This window comes from Ostrea edulis, chromosome 3 (assembly GCF_947568905.1).
Source record: "Ostrea edulis chromosome 3, xbOstEdul1.1, whole genome shotgun sequence".
In the NCBI taxonomy this organism is placed as follows: domain Eukaryota; kingdom Metazoa; phylum Mollusca; class Bivalvia; order Ostreida; family Ostreidae; genus Ostrea; species Ostrea edulis.
Genome location: NC_079166.1, coordinates 95,543,112 through 95,566,925, shown reverse-complemented (window position 1 = coordinate 95,566,925; position 23,814 = coordinate 95,543,112). Strand labels below are relative to the sequence as shown.

At 38.2% G+C, this 23,814-nt stretch overlaps 2 protein-coding genes across 2 annotated transcripts in view; one reads left to right on the top strand and one right to left on the bottom strand.

The window, feature by feature from the left end:
* Positions 1-4,130, bottom strand: part of LOC125674354 (glycine receptor subunit alpha-1-like) — a 30,064-nt gene extending 25,934 nt beyond the window's left edge. Inside the window, exon 1 of the mRNA XM_056159576.1 lies at positions 3,931-4,130. The gene's annotated coding sequence lies outside the window, so the exon portion shown is untranslated. The remainder of the gene's footprint in view (positions 1-3,930) is intronic.
* A 4,230-nt stretch (positions 4,131-8,360) lies between these two features.
* LOC125675516 (uncharacterized) lies at positions 8,361-22,769 on the top strand. The gene is made up of 10 exons (XM_048913250.2): positions 8,361-8,507; positions 10,363-10,672; positions 11,317-11,364; positions 12,591-12,802; positions 13,004-13,093; positions 14,297-14,633; positions 16,103-16,267; positions 16,360-16,485; positions 18,507-18,624; positions 22,397-22,769. The coding sequence occupies exons 1-10, from the start codon at positions 8,502-8,504 to the stop codon at positions 22,671-22,673; spliced, it is 1,689 nt and encodes a 562-aa protein (XP_048769207.2). The 5' UTR covers positions 8,361-8,501; the 3' UTR covers positions 22,674-22,769.
* The last annotated feature ends 1,045 nt before the right edge of the window (positions 22,770-23,814 follow it).

Here is a 23,814-nt window from a genome sequence, read left to right as displayed (position 1 = left end):
TAAATGGTTTCCATCAAAACGTACGAAGGTGTAACTAGATATATATCCTAGCAGCTAGGCTAACTGCGACGATCTTGAGCGTAGCCCTAGAATCCTTTTAGGATAATACCATTCTCTCACCAGGGGGCGTATTACACGAAATGTAAGGAGAATTTGTGTACAGCGCCATCTTGAAACCGAAGTATCATAGATAAGGTACCTAAAATGAAATGTATGCATCATTTTCATATGCATGTTATGTTTACTTTGTAATCTAGTAGATAGATGGAAAGGCCCCAATTCATTTAAAAAAATAAGCAAATTCCTGAACTTTGCAAGGCAGGAATTAATTTTTTACCCGGGACCAATAATTTATAGATTATTTCGGATATTCGAGGTTTTCCGTTTGACGTCCTGATTACATTTCCAGTCCTGTGGTTCAGTGGAAGATGGCCGTTAAGTCCGTGTAGGACAAGTTGGCAAGTAGACCGAAAAATATGATTATTTTATTTAAGCATTTCAGCTAATGTATCACTCCAATGTGTATGTTCCCTCTAATTCCCAAACTACTAAACGATCCCTCTAACTCCCAAACTACTAAACGATCCCTCTATCTCCCAAACTACTAAACGATCCCTCTATCTCCCAAACTATTAAACGATCCTTCTAACTCCCAAACTACTAAACGATCCCTCTATCTCCCAAACTAACGCATGGTTCTTCTAAATGTAAACATACAGTGTTGTTCTCTATCTAAACACACCGTGCTACTCTCTATCTAAACACACCGTGCTGCTCTATCTAAACACACCGTGTGGCTCTCTATCTAAACACGTCGTGCGGCTCTCTATCTAAACATACTGTGCTACTCTCTATCTAAACACACCGTGCTACTCTCTATCTAAACATACTGTGTTACTCTCTACCTAAACATACCGTGCTGATCTCTATCTAAACATACCGTGCTGATCTCTATCTAAACATACCGTGCTACTCTATCTAAACACACCGTGCTCCTCTCTATCTAAACATACCGTGCTACTCTCTATCTAAACACACCGTGCTACTCTCTATCTAAACATACTGTGTTACTCTGTATCTAAACATACCGTGCTGATCTCTATCTAAACATACCGTGCTACTCTCTATCTAAACATACTGTGCGGCTCTCTATCTAAACATACCGTGCTACTCTCTATCTAAACATACCGTGCTGATCTCTATCTAAACATACCGTGCTACTCTCTATCTAAACATACCGTGCGGCTCTCTATCTAAACACACCGTACTACTCTCTATCTAAACACACCGTGCTACTCTCTATCTAAACATACTGTGCGGCTCTCTATCTAAACATACCGTGCTACTCTCTATCTAAACATACTGTGTTACTCTCTATCTAAACACACCGTGCTGCTCTATCTAAACATACCGTGCTACTCTCTATCTAAAGACACCGTGTGGTTCTCTATCTAAACACACCGTGTGGCACTCTATCTAAACACACTGTGTGGTTCTCTATTTAAACACACCGTGCGGCTCTATATCTAAACACACCGTGCTGCTCTTTCTAAACACACCGTGCTGCTCTCTATCTAAACATACCATGCGGCTCTATCTAAACATACCGTGCTACTCTCTATCTAAACATACCGTGCTACTCTCTATCTAAACACACCGTGCTACTCTCTATTTAAACACACCGTGCTACTCTCTATCTAAACACACCGTGCTGATCTCTATCTAAACATACCGTGCTGATCTCTATCTAAAGACACCGTGCTGATCTCTATCTAAACATACCGTGCTACTCTCTATCTAAAGATACCGTGCGGCTCTCTATCTAAAGACACCGTGCAGCTCTCTATCTAAACACACCGTGCTACTCTCTATCTAAACACACCGTGCGGTTCTCTATCTAAACACACCGTGCGGTTCTCTATCTAAACACACCGTGCGGCTCTATCTAAACACACCGTGTGGCTCTCTATCTAAACACACCGTGCAGCTCTATCTAAACACACTGTGTGGTTCTCTATTTAAACACACCGTGCGGCTCTATATCTAAACACACCGTCCTGCTCTCTATCTAAACACACCGTGCTGCTCTCTATTTAAATACACCGTGCTGATCTCTATCTAAACACACCGTGCTGCTCTCTTTCTAAACACGCCGTGTGGCTCTTTCTAAACACACCGTGCTACTCTCTATCTACACACCGTGCGGCTCTATCTAAACACACCATGTGGCTCTGTGTAAACACACCGTGCGGCTCTCTATCTAAACAAACCGTGCTACTCTCTATCTAAACATACCGTGCCGCTCTCTATTTAAACACACCGTGCTGATCTCCATCTAAACATACCGTTGGGCTCTCTATCTAAACATACCGTGCGGCTCTCTATCTAAACATACCGTGTGGCTCTCTATCTAATCATACCGTGCGGCTCTATCTAAACACACCGTGTGGCTCTATGTAAACACACCGTGCGGCTCTCTATATAAACACACCGCGCTACTCTCTATCTAAACACACCGTGTGGCTCTATCTAAACACACCGTGTGGCTCTCTATCTAAACACACCGTGCGGCTCTCTTTCTAAACACGCAGTGCGGCTCTCTATCTAAACACACCGCGCTACTCTCTATCTAAACATACTGTGCCGCTCTCTATTTAAACACACCGTGCTGATCTCTATCTAAACATACCGTGCTGCTCTCTATGTAAACACGCCGTGCTGCTCTCTATCTAAACACACCGTGCTACTCTCTATCTAAACATACCGTGCGGCTATCTATCTAAACACCCCGTGTGGCTCTATGTAAACACACCGTGCTGCTCTCTATCTAAACACCCCGTGTGGCTCTATGTAAACACACCGTGCTGATCTCTATCTAAACACACCGTGCGGCTCTATCTAAACACACCGTGTGGCTCTATGTAAAAACACCGTGCTGCTCTCTATCTAATCACACTGTGCGGCTCTCTATTTAAACACACTGTGTGGCTCTCTATCTAAACACACCGAGTGGCTCTCTATCTAAACACACCGTGCGGCTCTATCTAAACACACTGTGCGGCTCTCTATCTAAAGACACCGTGCTGATCTCTATCTAAACACACCGTACGGCTCTATTTAACACCACCGTGTGGTTCTATCTAAACACACCGTGTGGCTCTATGTAAACACAACGTGATGCTCTCTATCTAAACACACCGTGCTGCTCTCTATCTAATCACACTGTACGGCTCTCTATTTAAACACACTGTGTGGCTCTCTATTTAAACACACCGTGTGGCTCTCTATCTAAACACACCGTGTGGCTCTATCTAAATACACTGTCAGGCTCTCTATTTAAACACACCGTGTGGTTCTCTATCTAAACACACCGTGCAGTTCTCTATCTAAACACGCCGTGTGGCTCTTACTAAACACACTGTGTGACTCTCTATTTAAACACACCGTGCGGCTTTATCTAAACACACTGTGTGGCTCTCTATTTAAACACACCGTGCGGTTCTCTATCTAAACACACCGTGCTGCTCTCTATCTAAACACACCGTGCTGCTCTCTATCTAATCACACTGTGCGGCTCTCTATTTAAACACACTGTGTGGCTCTCTATCTAAACACACCGTGTGGCTCTCTATCTAAACACACCGTGCGGCTCTATCTAAACACACTGTGCGGCTCTATCTAAACACACTGTGTGACTCTCGATTTAAACACACCGTGCGGCTCTATCTAAACACACCGTGCGGCTCTATCTAAACACACCGTGTGGCTCTATCTAAACACACCGTGCGGCTCTCTTTCTAAACACGCCGTGTGGCTCTCTATCTAAACACACCGTGCTACTCTCTATCTGAACACACCGTGCGGCTCTATCTAAACACACCATGTGGTTCTCTATCTAAACATACCGTGCTGCTATCTATTTAAACATACCGTGTGGCTCTCTAAATCCGCTTCCTGTAAATCCCAAATTGCTGTACGGTTCCTCCAAATCTAATCAAACAGCACGGCTCGTTTAATTCTAAATATACAGCATGATTTCTTTAAACCATAACATACTGTACGTTATCTTAAAATCATAATCTCCTGAACGACTTAAATTCCTCACCGCTGTGCATCAACATAACAATAACAATATTTTTGTACTTAATTTACACAAGAAAGAATTCTGTTGTGTTGTGATGTTTTTGATTCGTTGAATTTGTTTATAACTTCCTGTATACCCTGGGCATTTCAGCATAGTCATGCAGAAATATTAGATTCTTGTAACTTTAAGACATTTAATTTTCAATGGAGATGAATTTTCCTAAAACAGAAGAAATAGAATTCGTGTTGGAATCGAACGAAATTTAAACAGATTATTTTTTCTTGAAGTGGAACGTTTTCTAATTCATTCAAATTTCTGATAACCTTAACTAAGATACCATGTACATAGCACTGTTTGTATTTTGTACAGGTGAGTGTATAGTCAGTCTGTGGAGGGGTATTTAGATCCTCTCCCACCTCCCAACACACCATCTCTGTTTATCCTTCTTTCTCTCTCTCTATCTCTCTCTCTCTTCCCATCTCTCTCTTCCTCTTTCTCCTTCTCTTTTCCCCCTTTCTCTCTCTCTCTCTCTCTCTCTCTCTCTCTCTCTCTCTCTCTCTCTCTCTCTCTCTTCCCATCTCTCTCTTCCTCTTTCTCCTTCTCTTTCCCTTTCTCTCTCTTACTATCTTCCCTTTTTTCTCTCTCTTCCTCTATTCCTGTCTCTTGTTCTCGTTCATCACTTTGCCGTGTTGCTCAGGGCTTGATTACTGAATAGAACAGGCGATTCTAGTTTCAATGCATATTTCACAATTAACACCTGTCTTAAAGATAGGGAAATCAATCACGTTAATGAGCCTGGAAAATTTAACGAGCTCAGTAAAGATATTTGCCGAAATAATCAATCAAAGTCATTATACTAGTGACCTATGAATGCTGGAGTAAAATTTCAACGTCAGAGACCGGTACCAGAAAACCCTTTCAATCGAGTAGACGCGATTAAAAGCCAAATACCAAGTCAATACACCCACTGCTGAAGTCAAGCGATCGAGTGTTAGAGACCGAGTGTGAGAGATCGAGTGAGAGAGATCGAGTGTGAGAGAATGAGAGTGAGAAATTTCCAGTGAGAGATTGAGAGTGAGAGATCGAGTGTGAGAGATTGAAAGTGAGAGATTGAGGGTGAAAGATCAAGTGCTACAGACGCGATTAAAAGCCAAATACCAAGTCAATACACCCACTGCTAAAGTCAAGCGATCGAGTGTTAGAGATCGAGGGTGAGAGATTTAGAGTGAGGGATCGATAGTTAGAGATCGGGTGTGAGAGACTGAGAGTGAGGGATCGAGAGTTAGAGATCGAGTGAGAGAGTGAGAGATTGAAAGTGAGATATTGTATGTGAGAGAATGAGAGTGAGAGATTTCGAGTGAGAGATCGAGTGAGAGAGATTGAGAGTGAGAGATTGAGAGTGAGAGATCGAGTGCTACAGATTGAGGGTGAGAGATCGAGAGTGAGGGATCGAGAGTTAGAGATCGAGTGTGAGGGATTGAGAGTTAGAGATCGATACTTAGAGATCGAGTGCGAGAGATCGAGTGTGAGAGATCGAGTACTACAGATCGAGGATGAGAGATTGAGAGTGAGGGGTCGAGAGTTAGAGATCAGGTGTGAGAGACTGAGAGTGAGGGATCGAGAGTTAGAGATCGGGTGTGAGAGACTGAGAGTGAGGGATCGAGAGTTAGAGATTGAGTGTGAGAGATTGAGAGTGAGGGATCGACAGTTAGAGATCGAGAGTTAGAGATCGAGAGTTAGAGATCGAAAGTGAGAGATCGAGAGTTAGAGATTGAAAGTGAGAGTTAGACACAGGCACGTTTGTCAAAATGTGTGATGGGGAGGGGGTGCAGCAGAAAGCAAACCTGGAATTTGGCAAACATCTGAACATTCAAAATCAAAAAATGGGTTTTACTCTGCTATGATTGAATAACTAATTTTTTTAAATTGTGTGTGGGGATGGGGGGGGGGGGTGCTGTCTACTTCTATGACTGACTGAATTAGATATTTTTTTTTTCATTTATAACTTTCAAGCTTATTGTTTTTCTCATTCACTACCAATATTAAAATAGTTTGTCAGGGGTCACCCAATGTATCTTTATTTGCATTACAAAATGATAAGAATTTTTTGTTGTCAAAAAACGGGGGAGACCATATTTCCAAAGGGAGGGGAACCCTTCCCCCGGCCCACCCCGATTCTACGTTCCTGAGAGAGACAGATGTATAGGGAGATATAGAGAGAAGTAGAGCACTCTCTCACATTGTAGTTTGTATAGGGAGTGTAATCAAGTTCTTTTGGATTTTGTGTAGGCAATGGAGAAAATAATAAATCGTAGAATAAATAAAAAGAAAATTTATTTAACAATAAGATAAGAAATATAAAGATATTTGAAAAACAAAGAAATCACACTTTCACATACACACACCCATACTCTCTCAACGAGAAAGAAAATATAAATTGGTATAATAAACCTGGCAATATTGACAATCAATATAACGTATAACTGTCAAGACAATTCAATAGTCAATACAACAAATATGTCATTCCAGGTTGAAAATATAACTGGTAATAAATGTATTACACAATTGTTCAAATAGTAGCAAATTCCGCTAACTACAGAAAACAGTAGTAAAGTACGTTTTGTACAAATTTCTCAAATTCCTTTTTGATAAAATGTTAATTTACTGAAACTCAATATGAAAGTTTGGCTACTCAGCAAAATTCAATTTAACGCCACGTCACACTTGGCACCACCAGGCCTCCATACAGCGCAAACAGCACCTCCGCTTCCAGTCCCGGACTCACAGGTCTCTCACTGAACAACGATACTGGGTAACGCCAACTTCAAACCAACACTAGGCCCACAAAATAATTGCCGAGTCCACCACGTGGAACACCCATGTACAGTGCGGTCTCACGTGTTCTGATTCCCACGCCGAGCACCTACTGAAACGCTTAGAGTACTGCCTGATATAACTCAAATAGCTTCTTAAATCCCTTCTGCACTGAAATAGCAATTACTTAACCTAAAACCTATACACAAAGCGACTTGGTTAACAACAAAATTGAAAACAATACACGAGAAAATTTACCCGAAACCTCGCAAATATTTCACACAAAAATAGCTTACCGGCTTGATAAAACCCATGCCCACACAGTAAAATGTTTGTCTCTCTGGCTACCCATTACCCAGATTAACTTCTGGAATTCGCCAAGAAAAGACCCCTGCTGGACAGCATGAAAACGTGGCCGCACGCTTGACAAACAGCCGCTACTCTCTGACTGACCAAACCGGTATGCTAAAAAATAGCCTTATCGACCAACACTCACACTACGGAAACACCTTACAAGCATAAACAACTATTTACAGACAATACCACAAAAAACTAACTAAAATGAAAATTAACGTCATCACAGGGAGATAAAGGGAGAAGTAAAGCGATATTTCATTTTGTAGTTTGTTTGTATAGGGAGATAGAGAGAGAAAAGTAAAGCGATATTTCATTTTGTAGTTTGTTTGTATAGGGAGATAGAGAGAGAGAAGTAAAGCGATATTTCATTTTGTAGTTTGTTTGTATAGGGAGATAGAGAGAGAAAAGTAAAGCGCTCTCTCATATTGTAGTTTGTTTGTATAGGGAGATAGAGAGAGAAAAGTAAAGCGATATTTCATTTTGTAGTTTGTTTGTATAGGGAGATAGAGAGAGAAAAGTAAAGCGCTCTCTCATATTGTAGTTTGTTTGTATAGGGAGATAGAGAGAGAAAAGTAAAGCGATATTTCATTTTGTAGTTTGTTTGTATAGGGAGATAGAGAGAGAAAAGTAAAGCGATATTTCATTTTGTAGTTTGTTTGTATAGGGAGATAGAGAGAGAGAAGTAAAGCGATATTTCATTTTGTAGTTTGTTTGTATAGGGAGATAGAGAGAGAAAAGTAAAGCGCTCTCTCATATTGTAGTTTGTTTGTATAGGGAGATAGAGAGAGAAAAGTAAAGCGATATTTCATTTTGTAGTTTGTTTGTATAGGGAGATAGAGAGAGAAAAGTAAAGCGCTCTCTCATATTGTAGTTTGTTTGTATAGGGAGATAGAGAGAGAAAAGTAAAGCGATATTTCATTTTGTAGTTTGTTTGTATAGGGAGATAGAGAGAGAAAAGTAAAGCGAAATTTCATTTTGTAGTTTGTTTGTATACGGAGATAGAGAGAGAGAAGTAAAGCGCTCTCTCATATTGTAGTATAGGAAGATTTAGAGAGAAGTAAAGCGCTATCTCACTTTGTAGTTTGTTTCAACTGACCAAGGAACCGGTAGAACTGTAACAAATGCCAAGATTAAAAGATAAGCATTTGAATGTAACATGTTGCGCACATAGAGTTCATACCGGAATGACCCCAGCGATAAATTGTATTACTGCGCGCTGGAATTAATCACGGATTATATACTAAGCATGAAGGTGATGTAACTTAATCGTTGTGTAATTAGAATTAACTGGAGGGCGGTAGTTTAACCTTAACGTGTGTGTATATTGTACTCTTTAATCGCCGACATGAATATAGGTCAAAATAAGTTCAATTGATTCTCTCAAATCATAAGACTGCTAGCTCTGTGCCAAGACGTTTGGATGACACATGAAAATGACACAGAGTGGGGTTCTGGACAGGGGAAGGGGTAAAACGGATTGGCACACTCGTATGAAAAGTTAATGTCCCCCAGATTAAGGGAGAAAGTTATCAATCAAACGTAAAATGGCCAGCATCGTAGTTTCCGAAATGACGTAAGGATATGTTGACCAACGGATTTCTATTGTGTTAGATTAGGATTCTCTACAAATAATGCGCGGATTATATATGTACATTTTATAGACATGTGGACTCTATGGACATGCACAATTTGTATAATGCGAATGACCAAATTGTTTTTCTATTTCCTTTTCTTGAAACACTTTATTTACATGTGGTTATCAGCTCTTCGAATTGTATATATAGTATGCCTAATACTTAGCTTGTATATATAGTATACCTAATACTTAGCTTGTATATATAGTATGCCTAATACTTAGCTCGTATATATAGTATGCCTAATACTTAGCTTGTATATATAGTATGTCTAATACTTAGCTTGTATATATAGTATGCCTAATACTTAGCTTGTATATATAGTATGTCTAATACTTAGCTCGTATATATAGTATGCCTAATACTTAGCTTGTATATATAGTATGCCTAATACTTAGCTTGTATATATAGTATGCCTAATACTTAGCTCGTATATATAGTATGCCTAATACTTAGCTTGTATATATAGTATGCCTAATACTTAGCGTGTATATATAGTATGTCTAATACTTAGCTTGTATATAGAGTATGCCTAATACTTAGCTTGGATGAACGATAGGATAGAAAGAGAAATTAAACAGTCAATTTATCTGTAAGGTTTTATGCATTGATCATTCGTCAAAAGCTGTGAAATTTACGAGATAAAGACGGCATGTTTTATCTAAGGTGTATTCTGTTCTATCAGTAACGTACAAGGAAATAACGCGAGAGCTGATAGTGATTAGACGAAACGTCAGACGGAAATATGGACCCATTATAAGTTAGATATAACATAATATGAATGCAATATACATTCACGAGCAACAAAAACGAAATAGAACTGTTCAACACCTTCTCATGTTTTTACGCCTTGGTAACACGTAATTTCAATTTAAACGCGATTGTTCTGGGGGAAAAAACATTGTTTTAAATCACGTAGAAAATCCAGTGATGTTTTAATCACGTAGACAATCTAGTGATGTTTTAAATCACGTGGACAACTACTTTGAGTTTTAAATCACGTGGACTACCCACTGATGTTGTCCATCACGTGAACAACCACTGATGTTTTACGGTAATCACGTGGACGACTCGCTGATGTTGTATATCACGTGGACAACCCTCACGTGAACCATCCATTAATGTTCAGACCTGTATGAATAATTTAAGGCTGTTTGTTCCCAGGAATGGATGATGCATAAAAAGTATGAACAGATTACACGCACGCGCGCGACATACGCACGTCCACGTTGCACGCATGCTGACACATAAATATGTTGTGTATACAGTGTACATATGCATGCATACACAGAATACTCGTACCGACATGTGCATGGTCACAAAGATGTTTATTCGCTAGTCAAGATTGGCTTATTCTCATTTCCCCTGAGTGAATTGGACACTTGGCTTGCGAAGATACAGGAATTGTTGATCATCAACAGAACATTGTAATTTATGATAATATTTTGATGTAAAGTTCTTGAAAACCGACAGGTGTATATCCTTGTATTGACCCTCTGCTCTCTGCCTGCCTTAACATCCACCGCTCAAACAACATTAGACAACTTGTACATCGGAGTGGGTTACAATTTGGTCAAAGGAAATCCTGACGGCGGAGAATGGGCAAAGCTTGGACAAGACCCTGGCTTACTGCTTACAAGAAACATTCTGGAGACTAATATCGACGGCAGTTCTTACGTCAAAAAGACTGCTTACCCACAATGCACGCAATTGTCATCAACTTCTGTCTTTTACGATCCAAATTCGTACAAGGAATATTTACTTCATTACGTGTCCCCGACAGGTACGTATAGAGATGACGAATATGACGTAATCATTTCAGTATAAACGTAAATGACCACTCTTAGCCAACGACTCAATGATTTTGACGGCCGACCCAATACGTCATGATAGCAGTCACATGGTTTAACTCCGTCAGCAATATATGTTAGAATTATTTGCGTGTTTATTTTGATGTAGGTTCCTGTAAAATTTAATTTTTCCATTACATTTCCACACTCTGCTTGCGGCAGTTGATCGAAGTAAATGACGTACCAGCTATAATTGTGACGTATTTTATCAGCTGTGAAAATCAGAAAACCATTGGTTCAGATTAATCATGCTAATCCTAGAGTGATTCTACATGAAACGAAATGTATCTATAAATATTATCAAACATGTTTCGGATCAAATCCACATAAACCTGTTAGAATATGCTGTAGGAGAATCACTCACAAGCGGCACGCGTATTATTCATCCATTACATAATATCTACTTAAATATTTGGAGAATGTACATAATCCAATGTGGTACATGCGACTACACTCTGAGTAATGCGCATAATTCTTTTCAAATATCATTTATCCCAAAAAACATTCCTCGTCCCCCATACATTCTAAATAACATTTTAGACATATCCATGTTGATGTAAATTTGATCCTATTTTAGATAGTACGACACATGCAGTGCAGAGCTATGCCTTCTCAGCTAATCCACGTGAGTAGTGTTATCATTACTACGGTAACGACTTCAATATTATTCAGAAAAGCGTGTATATATAGAGTATGTTTATATATAGAGTCTGTGTATATATAGAGTCTGTGTATATATAGAGTATGTGTATAATTATATAGAGTATGTGTATAATTATATAGAGTATGTGTATATATAGAGTATGTGTATATATAGAGTATGTGTATAATTATATAGAGTATGTGTATATATAGTCTGTGTATATATAGAGTATGTGTATATATAGAGTATGTGTATATATAGAGTATGTGTATATATAGAGTCTGTGTATAGATAGAGTCTGTGTATAGATAGAGTCTGTGTATATATAGAGTATGTGTATAATTATATAGAGTATGTGTATATATAGAGTATGTATATATATAGAGTCTGTGTATATATAGAGTCTGTGTATATATAGAGTATGTGGTCATGAACCTGTTTAATTGTTTCTACCATGTACTTTATCTAAAAACATTTCCTATGATAAATTCATTGTAAAAACAAAACAAAATACAAGAAATAAACAACAACAAAACGAAAAAATGTACAAAAACGAACATAAAAAGAAATGACAAAAAAAGCAAGCGATAAGAAAAAAGTTTTGAGATCAACCGTGGTCCAATTTCATGAAGTAACTTCTATCAAATACAGAAGTATACAGAGAAGTTTCTATTCATAGTTCTGAAATAATTGTCCACTTTGACACGTGGTGATTAGAAGTTCAGAACGGGATTTCTGTTCATTTTAAGTACAAGGACACCAATAATCCAAAACTGCAAACATTTACATTGGAGTTTAAATCTTAATTCAATCACCTCCATTAATAAGAGGATTTTAATGCATTTGCGTTTCATTGTTTGATTTTCACTGTGGTAATGTCACGTTCAACTATGGTTGTTTCCTTTTAAAAGAATATTATTTCAATGAAACATACAATGAAAAGAATAAAACGGTGACATGCTTATAAGGACATACTGTAAATATAACGATTCAAATATAAGCAATGTTTCTTTTTTCAATCCCGCCGTAAAATGGTCGAAATATTGTCAAAACGGCGTAAAAGCGTAATCAATCAATCAATCAATCAATTAATCAATCAATCAATCAATCAATCAATCTTTTCTCAACAAATCTTTGTACTTCTGATTTTGCTACTTCATTATATTGATTAGTTTTTATTCAATAAATTTGATTTCTAAAATTCACAGTCTATCAGGATATAAAGCAAAAGACTTTGACCCAACATGACGTTTTTCGTGATGAGATCACATCCTGTACCTCTGAGCATGCGCGATATGTTCTTCCGGTTGCGCCAGTGGAGCGGAATCTGGTTACACCTGAGTTTGCGCATGCCGTTTGTCAACTGCCGCTGACGTTCGACCAATCCTCCTACAAAACCTTCATAGACACATGGGGAACAGTAAACAAACCTAATGATATTCAATCTAAGTCCTCAACATGTAAAATTATGTGTAGGATAAAGATGGCTACGTTTGTCGGCTTAAATCGACATTTTTAAATTTCATTTTATGATAAATTTTGAAAGCATGCTTACATATGAACTACTCTAACACGCTTTGATACCATTGTTTATCTGTTATCTTATTTTTTCATTGTACAGCATATCATCACAGAGGTGGATCTCGGTGCTAAAAACGTTACAAGATACCGCCTCTCTATTGCCGATCTGTCCACGTACCTGCTGAAATCTGTAAGTCGACGTAAATTAAACATCTACTGTCAGTACACCATGGCCATCACATGATAATGTGAGAATATTGAGACAAGTGAAAATGATAATAAGTTGGCACATTAAATCTTACATGCTGTTTTTGTCTTTAAACCTTTAATGCAACACCTGTTACCTGATACTTAAAGTTGTTATTTTACAGGGTAGGGATGGGACCACCTGAACATTAGGGTATTTTTTTATTTTACAGGGTAGGGATGGGGTTGCCTGATACTTAATTTTGTTATTTTACAGGGTAATGATAGGGCCGCCTGATATTTAAGGTTTTTTTTATTTTACAGGGTAGGGATGGACCCACCTGAACATTAAGTTTGTTATTTTACAGGGTAGGGATGGGACCGCCTGAACATTAAGTTTGTTATTTTACAGAGTAGAGATGGGATCACCTAAGCATTTAGTTTGTTATTTTACAGGGTAGGGATCGGGCCGTCTGAACCTTTAGTTTGTTATTTTACAGGGTAGGGATCGGGCCGTCTGAACCTTTAGTTTGTTATTTTACAGGGTAGGGATCGGGCCGTCTGAACCTTTAGTTTGTTATTTTACAGGGTAGGGATCGGGACTGCCTGAACATTAAGTTTGTTATTTTACAGGGTAGGGATCGGGCCGTCTGAACCTTTAGTTTGTTATTTTACAGGGTAGGGATCGGGCCGTCTGAACCTTTAGTTTGTTATTTTACAGGGTAGGGATCGGGCCGTCTGAACCTTTAGTTTGTTATTTTACAGGGTAGGGATCGGGACTGCCTGAACATTAAGTTTGTTATTTTACAGGGTAGGGATCGGGCCGTCTGAACCTTTAGTTTGTTATTTTACAGGGTAGGGATCGGGCCGTCTGAACCTTTAGTTTGTTATTTTACAGGGTAGGGATCGGGCCGTCTGAACCTTTAGTTTGTTATTTTACAGGGTAGGGATCGGGCCGTCTGAACCTTTAGTTTGTTATTTTACAGGGTAGGGATCGGGACTGCCTGAACATTAAGTTTGTTATTTTACAGGGTAGGGATCGGGCCGTCTGAACCTTTAGTTTGTTATTTTACAGGGTAGGGATCGGGCCGTCTGAACCTTTAGTTTGTTATTTTACAGGGTAGGGATCGGGCCGTCTGAACCTTTAGTTTGTTATTTTACAGGGTAGGGATCGGGCCGCCTGAACCTTTAGTTTGTTATTTTACAGGGTAGGGACGGGGCCGCCCAGTTGAAGACGGAGGCCTTACTTGGATACGGTTCCGTTGTACAGTTAAACATGTCTCACCTTCACCACAGCGATTTTCCCAAACTCCCCCAGGGCTCCCGCCTTTCCCAGTTCAGCATTGGTGCTCCCTCACGAGCGCCGATCTCTTTGTCCTTGATTTCGATTTCTGACGTTCTTGTGGAGGACTACTGGCAGATGCAGGACTCGCTGACTGATGGGGGGAGCTGCAGTGTGATGAACCTGACGGTGTGGAGGGGTAACCTAGAGACAGCCCTGAGAGAGTACCCCACACTCGTGGGGGGTGAAATTCCACCAACACGTACGTTGATAGGATATCAATGCTAACACACCCTATACAATTTACTTTTTATAATCACCTTGTCAGAAATATCTAATTTTGTGAATGACGGCAATATGCACGTATGATACAGTATAGGCATATGAAATTGACACGTAAGTGATGTGAGAGAGATATGAAAATAATGTTATGTAATATCAAATGACAAAATTGAATGTAGGTGATGTTTGAATCTTGAGGAATAAATAACGGAGGGGATTAGACAGATTGTCCAATGGTTTCATTACGTCTATACCCCAATACTTCAATACACTAAACCGCCGCGGGGGTCTAGAAGTTAGAGGATTCGCCCCGCATGCGGAAGGCCGGGGTTCGAATCCCGGCCGCGACAGACCCAAGTCGTGAAAACAGGTAGTGACGGTTCCATCGCCAAACGCTCGGCATCAGGTGTGAATGTCACGGGTCCTCGGAGATGACCTTAAAAACGGATGTCGTGTGGCACGCTAAAGTACCCTCACTGCTCAATGACCGTAAGTGCCTAGCATAGGCCTAGATTTGAAGTCCTTCACCGGTTTTTGTGACGTCTCCATATGAGTGAAAATTATCGAGAGAGACGTTAAACAATATATAATCAATCAATATACTAGACATTAATTCTAGAAGTGGCATTTAGTGAGAGACACCTTGATTCGTGAACCTGAGGCGCGGATTCATCCTTCGTGTGACACCGTATATCGAATAGCAGTTTTATTTTCACGTGTGTAAATTTTGGCGATTTTCTAGCTCACAGGCATTTACATAATTTTATAGGCATATACATGCTAGCGGACATGTACTTTCAAAATGTACAAAGAATGATATGTATAGTGTAATGCTAATCACTTACCTACAGAACGTTTTACTATTGTCAGAAACAACTATTACTTGGTTTTACATGGTATAACTCCAGGTTATTGAAATGTTGTTCAGTATGTTTTTGAAATTAATAGTATATCTACCAGATTCGCTTCGCGGATTATAAAGCGTAAACTGATCCAAACTCGTATAACTTGCCCCAGAATTAACGTCATTTTTTTTTAATATATCTATTTACAAACACTCGTGGGTGCAGATGTAGCAATAATATATTTGGCGGCATGATACCAAACCGCTAAAAAATTCTAAATTATCTAAATTAAAAACCGCTATACGATATAATGGCTAATCCAAATTATTATTTGCTATGTTATATGTATGCATGTCTTCCCATGTTACATGTATCCCCTGATACAGAACAGTTAAATCAGCATTGAGCACGAAGCTCCGTGTGATCATAAACACTGTAATGTGATAAGATAAATCAGAATTGACACTTCCCTCACCTCCTGCGAATGACGCCTCGATAGCAGTTAAGGTCAATAAATCAAACTATAGAATTCTGGCAGGCGTTAAAGATACAAATCCCTCTGCAATAATTGTTGTCCAATAACTAATGACAATTTTGTCAATAGTGGATATCAAGCTTCCGGTAACATGGCCATCCGGGACGTACGGACTTTATATGCCCACTTCCGGTTGTCCAACTGATCCTACAAGCTTTGAAACCGGATATGTGACCCAGGATACCGAGGACAGTAGCAACAGTAATTCGTGGACTGCGGGAATACACATGTTAGGTGGGTAAAAAAATGTAAAAGTACGAAACTACGACTATGAAAATAAAAGTGGGTATTGTGAATGTATTTTCAGTATGAATACCGGTTTTCAGGTCCACTAAACCATGACTCCATCACGACGCGTTTTTGTGTTAAGCAAACATCGACCACCAACGAGTATAGCAGACAGTGGCCAAAGGGAAACTACTGTATCGCGAAGAAAGGAAACTGCCCCTCCGGTAAGTCCTGTGTGTAATATACCGGTATGTGACGTTTTCTTTTAACATCATTAAAGAATTGTGAGATTGATCACTGCTCTTTATCTTCATCTTTCATATTGCAATGCAATGCTTCGGGTTACTAATGTGTAATATATATGACGGTTTTTTGTAATATAACTTATATTGTAATGCGTTTCGGGTTCCGTTCTATCAAAACAGGTAGTTATAAGCATGAGAGTTGTTTTATTCACCATTCAGCTAAATACATGTATGGCAGTTGTTTTATTCGTCGTTCTCATCACGTGTCGTGTCACCGGTTATGGTAACCGTGTGATTAAGGACGATCGCTTTGCACGAGGAAGGCCCATGTTCGATTCTTGTTATCGGCCCCGCGTTAAACCTTAAAGGATTAACATAGGTTCTGACTGTTCCTTGGTCAAGCGTCCGGCCTTAGAAGTAAAAGACACGTGTCCGTCGGATATGACCTTAGAGACGGAACTTTCGTGACACGGTATAGGTATAACTGCTGTGATACTTTACTTAATTCTGGTGACGTCTTTACCTGAGAGAAAGAATCTCGAACTGGACATAAACAACGTGTAAACAAAGCACAAAACAAATATCCTGTGTCATTCGTGCGTGAAAAAGATACCATGAAAAGTGAAGACAACGAACAGTGACCAATCTCAAAACTCCTATAAAGGTGAAGACAACGAATAGTGATCAATCTTATAACTCCTGTAAAGGTGGAGATAACGAATAGTGATCAATCTTATAAATCCTATAAGCAATACAAAATAGAGAGTTGGGAAAACACGGACCCCTGCCTATACCAGAGGTGGGATCAGGTGCCTCGGAGGTGTAAGCATCCCTTGTCGACCGGTCACACCCGCCGTGAACCCTATATTCTGATCAGGTAAAACACACTCCTGTAATGTTTTAATACGCAATACTATGTATTGTGATTTGAAATACCGAGTTAATCATTAGAGTAACAAATTAAATAGATTTGTCAATTAGACCATGAGTTTATCATTAGAATAACAAACGAAATAGGGATATGAATTAAATAATTAATCTTAATTAGGCTTTACTGCTGGATATGTACACTGGGATGATATTAATCTTAATTAGGCTTTACTGCTGGATATGTACACTGGGATTATGTTAATTAATTAATTAATTAATTAGGCTTCACTGCTGGATATGTACACTGGGATTATGTTAATTAATTAATTAATTAATTAGGCTTCACTGCTGGATATGTACACTGGGATTATGTTAATTAATTAATTAATTAATTAATTACGCTTTACTGCTGGATATGTACAATGGGATGATATTAATCTTAATTAGGCTTTACTGCTGGATATGTACACTGGGATTATGTTAATTAATTAATCAATTAATTAATTAGGCTTTACTGCTAGATATGTACACTGGGATTATGTTAATTAATTAATTACGCTTTACTGCTGGATATGTACACTGGGATTATGTTAATTGATTAATTAATTAATTACGCTTTACTGCTGGATATGTACACTGGTTGATGTTAATTAATTAATTAGGCTTTACTGCAGGATATGTACACTGGTTGATGTTAATTAATTAATCAATTAATTACGCTTTACTGCTGGATATGTACACTGGGATTATGTTAATTAATCAATTAATTAATTAATTAGGCTTTACTGTTAGATATGTACTCTGGGATTATGTTAATTAATTACTTACGCTTTACTGCTGGATATGTACACTGGGATGATATTAATCTTAATTAGGCTTTACTGCTGGATATGTACACTGGGATTATGTTAATTAATTAATTAATTAATTAAACTTTCCTGCTGGATATGTACACTGGGATGATATTAATCTTAATTAGGCTTTACTGCGGGATATGTACACTGGGATGATATTAATTAATTAGTTGATTAGACTTTATTGCTGGATATGTACACTGGGATGATATTAATTAATTAATTAAACTTTACTGCTGGATATGTACACTGGGATGATATTAATTAATTAATTAGGCTTTACTGCGGGATATGTACACTGGGATGACGAGGATGGAAACAATGAGAATAGGCATGGCGGAATACTGCCGGACGGAGACCGCTCACGGAACACGGAGATCTGGTACTGCTGCAGGTAACAAATAAAAATAATAACACAGGTAACAACTCACAGGTAACGAATAATAAAACATGTAACAACTCACAGGTAACGAATAAAAATAATAAAACATGTAACAATTCACAGGTAACGAATAATTAACAACTCACAGGTAACGAATAAAACATGTAACAATTCACAGGTAACGAATAATTAACAACTCACAGGTAACGAATAAAACATGTAACAATTCACAGGTAACGAATAATTAACAACTCACAGGTAACGAATAAAACATGTAACAATTCACAGGTAACGAATAATTAACAACTCACAGGTAACGAATAAAACATGTAACAATTCACAGGTAACGAATAATTAACAACTCACAGGTAGCCAATGAAACACCACAACTCACAGGTAACAAATAAGACACCACAACTCACAGGTAATTGATAAAACACCACAACTCACAGGTAATTGATAAAACACCACAACTCACAGGTAATGAATATAACATCACAACTCACGGGTAACGAATGAAACACCACAACTCACAGGTAATGAATATAACATCACAACTCACAGGTAATTAATAAAACACCACAACTCACAGGTAATGAATATAACATCACAACTCACAGGTAATTAATAAAACACCACAACTCACAGGTAACAAATAAAACACCACAACTCACAGGTAATTGATAAAACACCACAACTCACAGGTAATTAATAAAACACCACAACTCACAGGTAATTAATAAAACACCACATCTCACAGGTAATGAATATAACACCACAACTCACAGGTAATTAATAAAACACCACAACTCACAGGTAATTAATAAAACACCACAACTCACAGGTAATTAATAAAACACCACAACTCACAGGTAATTAATAAAACACCACAACTCACAGGTAATTAATAAAACACCACAACTCACAGGTAATTGATATAACATCACAACTCACAGGTAATTAATAAAACACCACATCTCACAGGTAATGAATATAACACCACAACTCACAGGTAGCGAATAAAACCACCATGACTTGGAAGCTAACAATAAATTCTACTACATGTACAAACCAGTCGCAGTAGAATACTCATTTCGGATGTTCGGACTCTATAATGTTGATCCTGGCACCAAGATGTTTAACACAGGTCGTAACTGTTCCTTCGCCAGGCGTCCGGTGTAGAGGCAAATTTTGAATCCCATAGAATGATGACTGGGGGTCATTTTTCGACGTCGAAAAATGATCCCCTAGCCGTAGAAAAATTGGATAATTTTGTAGAAAGAAAACCCAGGGGTCATTTTTTTGCGTGTCATACCCGAAAAATAATGACCCCCGTAAAAAAAATTACCCTCTCCCTTTTTTAACAGATTGATTTATTTTAAAGGAGTTGATACGAGTTTCCAGGTCATTATTTACCCAGAGTTATCGTTCCTGATGCTCCTCTTATCAAATTTATTCCATGTGTAAATTTGTTTTTTCACCGTTAATAAAATAAAAGTAAAACCTAGTTCATTAAATTTGAGGAAAACCCACTGTAGGTTCCATGACCACTTACAACTGGAAAAACCCCGCATATTTCAGGGACGGATCCAGGGAATTTTCAGAAAGGGGCTCTACCATAAATGTTAGCTTTCAAAAGGGGAGTTCCATTCTCAAAATGTGTTCTATTTATAGATCTTGTGTAATCAAACACACACATAAAAAAGAGCTGCGTCTAAATACAAAAGTGCAGTATGTCGTACACAGTACAGGGGAGTAGGGGAAGGTACAGCCGGGGCACATGCCCCAACACTTTTCAAAGGGGGAAGAAGTATGGTTTTGCCTCCTTTAAGTAAGGCTTTTTTACAATCTGATTGGAATAAGATCCCCGATCCGCTCCTTTGTTCATATTGTTTCTACAACATAAAAATAAAGGAGCAGATGGAGGATCTCATTTTTATCAGATTGGGATTGTTAGTTAGTACCCACAAATAAAACAATTTTGAGTCATTACAGTCGGAAGACCCTCCAGAGGCCATGAATCTTGAATTCTTAAAAATTTTCTTCGGGAGACATGAAAATACATGAAACTAGACTAATGAAGTCAGTAGGAAATGGCATACAAGCAAAGTATATAAAGTGTAAAAAAAAAATAAAAAAAAAAAAAGTGACAAGGGAAGTGTAAAGCCCCACCCCCTTACTAAATAGGATTTTGGAATGTCAGAAGGATATCCTACTACATCACTCTCTATTTACAGTGTCACAATTCTGTGTTTCCTCTTTTGTTTTAAAACTGATCTACGTCATCCTGAAGTCTTTTAACTCAATCACCCTTATTAACTAGTTGCAAGACACAGTCAGGCATTAAAACAAATAACTTTAGTAATTCTGTGACAAATCCGTTTCATGATTTTGTGCTTAATAGTTATATTTGACACCCACTGTTGCTCAGATGCATCATCCCAAAGTCAAGATCTACAAATTATAGTTTTTATATCGATACCTGCATCTTGTGTAAGTTTACAGATGCTATTACATTAAATTGAAGATTTCCACCTGAAATTCATTGATAAATAATTATTCATATTTACTATAACTGTAAAACTTCATATGAAAATTTCTTTTTTACAGTTCGTGTACTCATTCTAACATGTGTACCAAACTTAGCAATAGGCAACACATCTAGGGGTGAATCAATGTATCGATATGATGATTTGTCCCACTATACTTCTATCTAACGATACACGGTATGATGATATGAAGCCGGGTTTGAAACTGAGCTTTTTAGAGATTGGGATCAAAGTTCAATTAACCTATCAATAAGATCTGGGGATAGTTTTATTGAAAATAAAATAAGACAGCAGTGTGAAATCTACGTTCAGAGACTGGTGCAACATCGAGAGGCATGAATGAATTTATGGTGCATCAAATATGGCATTACAATGTCAACTTTGAACAACTGAGTTTGGTGGATAAAAATTACAAGGATGGCATCAAACCACAAACTATCGTCACCAGTGGTGATTAAGAACCAACTATATAGAATTTATTTTGAAATGGATTGTGGCATTATTTTCCAAGTTCAAGGTCCATAACTCTTTCAAAAGTAGGTCAAGAAAGCCAAAACTCAAACTTGGTCTGTGACCCATTGATACAAGGTCATGTATAATCAATTCAGTAGCTGTAGGGATAGCCAAACCAGTTCAGAAAACTGTCAATGCACAGATGGACGGAAGTATACATATATGTGGGTTGTTTTTTTTAAATTCCTTGTCAAGTCAAAATGTGTTTAAGGTGGATTTGTTTGGTGCCCCTCAATATTTTTAAACAAAATTACAATTCCTAATATGTTTTAATCTGGTTACGTTTCATATGAGTGGTAGATTTACTTATGATATGACAATGTTGGGCGGACTCCCTTAGGCATTACCAGAGAAATAATCCTTAATAAAATTTACAAGGGGGTCATTATTCTACGGGGGTCATTTTTGTAAACGTGAAATAGACTGATTTTTTTAAAAAGACATTTTTTCTACGGGCAAAAGGGTTCATTATTCTACGTCGAATAATGACCGGAGGTCACTTTTCGATGTCGAAAAATGACCCCCGGTCATTATTCTATGGGAGTCAAAATTTGCCTCTACACCGGCATTAGAAGTCACGTGGGAGTCACGTGTCTTTCAGATATGACCTTTACGAGGAGAGGTCAAGTGCCAAGGCAAGCGTTTGCACGATAAAGACCAAAACTTCTTTAATGGGACGTAAAACAATATTCAAAGAAAATTACATATAAACTTCGTTTCAGACAGGACGAACACATTCAGACGAAAATCATGATGCCGATTGACAAGCCCTTCTACCTCCTCCGATATACCAGCGGCTGTCAACAGGTGCTTGGAATGCAAGTGGCCGAAGAGGTCATTTTCTATGATGACGAAGATGGAGCAAACTCGGACAAATGCGGAGGAGCCCATCCATTTTTGGATTCAGGCTGTAACGATGGAAATGTCAGAATCCATTTCTGTTACTACAGCACAAAACCAAACCAAACTGCAATACTGATTCCCGGAATACTTGGTTGATTTTATAATATCTTCTGACTTTAGATTATCGGATGGTCGTTAATTATTATGTTATGATATGATGCGTTTTAAATATTAAAATCACGGCAAATGTCAGTGTCTGAGAGACTATTGAAGATTTATTTGGTATAGTACAATAATTAGCTGGTAAAAGAAGTTCTAAAAAAAAAAACGAAAGTCTGAAATGTTTTTAGGAAAATGGTGCATATTGAAATGGTTGAAAGGCTATTTTATTGTTTGAAGTTGATAGAAAAAGAGACGTTTTAATCACAAACGCACACACAGGCATATATTTTCACATGCGCAAACGTCCCACCTGTTATATAGAATGACTTTTTGTCCCACCATAAGGACCAGGACGGGGCGCTAATCCTTTTCACACAAAAATCTTAGATGGACATTTTTAAGTACCCTAATTATTTGAAACTTTTCGCTCATGCATTTCTGAATGAGTACAATTACTCTGGACATAGTGGCACTCACTTGAGTATAAGACAGAGACAATAATTGTATCTTAGTCGTAAGATTTTAGTGAAGAGAGTCACAGGGCCGGAGTAATGGATTACAGTTCTACATTGGATCATGCCAAGTTTAGGGATATTGTTTTAGAACAATTTCGTAAAGATCACTAACTTCGCTCAAAGCTGCAAGTGCGTTTTTCCGTATAAGCACATCGGGGATTAAAAAACCAAGGAACCCCCTCCAACCTTGTATGTGTTGGGTCATGATGGGATTTTAATTCTACAAAAACAATATTCATTATTGAAAACAAAATCAAACACACAATTAAGAAAGACATTTTGTTAAATGAAAGCAAAATTACGCGTGTTTAAATTCAAATTCACCGTAAAAACATGGCACATGCAATCGTCTGTGCCATTTGTGACCATGACAGAAGGCGGGGTAAAATAGGGAAGTGGAATTCATCGTTCTTTTGAGGATCACAATAGTAAATGTTACACGATCCACTTAATTGCCATTGTGAGGTAATGTATCTGACACGCTGCGTCATTGTGAGGTCATGTATCTGACACGCTGCGTCATTGTGAGGTAATATATCTGACACGCTGCGTCATTGTGAGGTAATGTATCTGACACGCTGCGTCATTGTGAGGTAATGTATCTGACACGCTGCGTCATT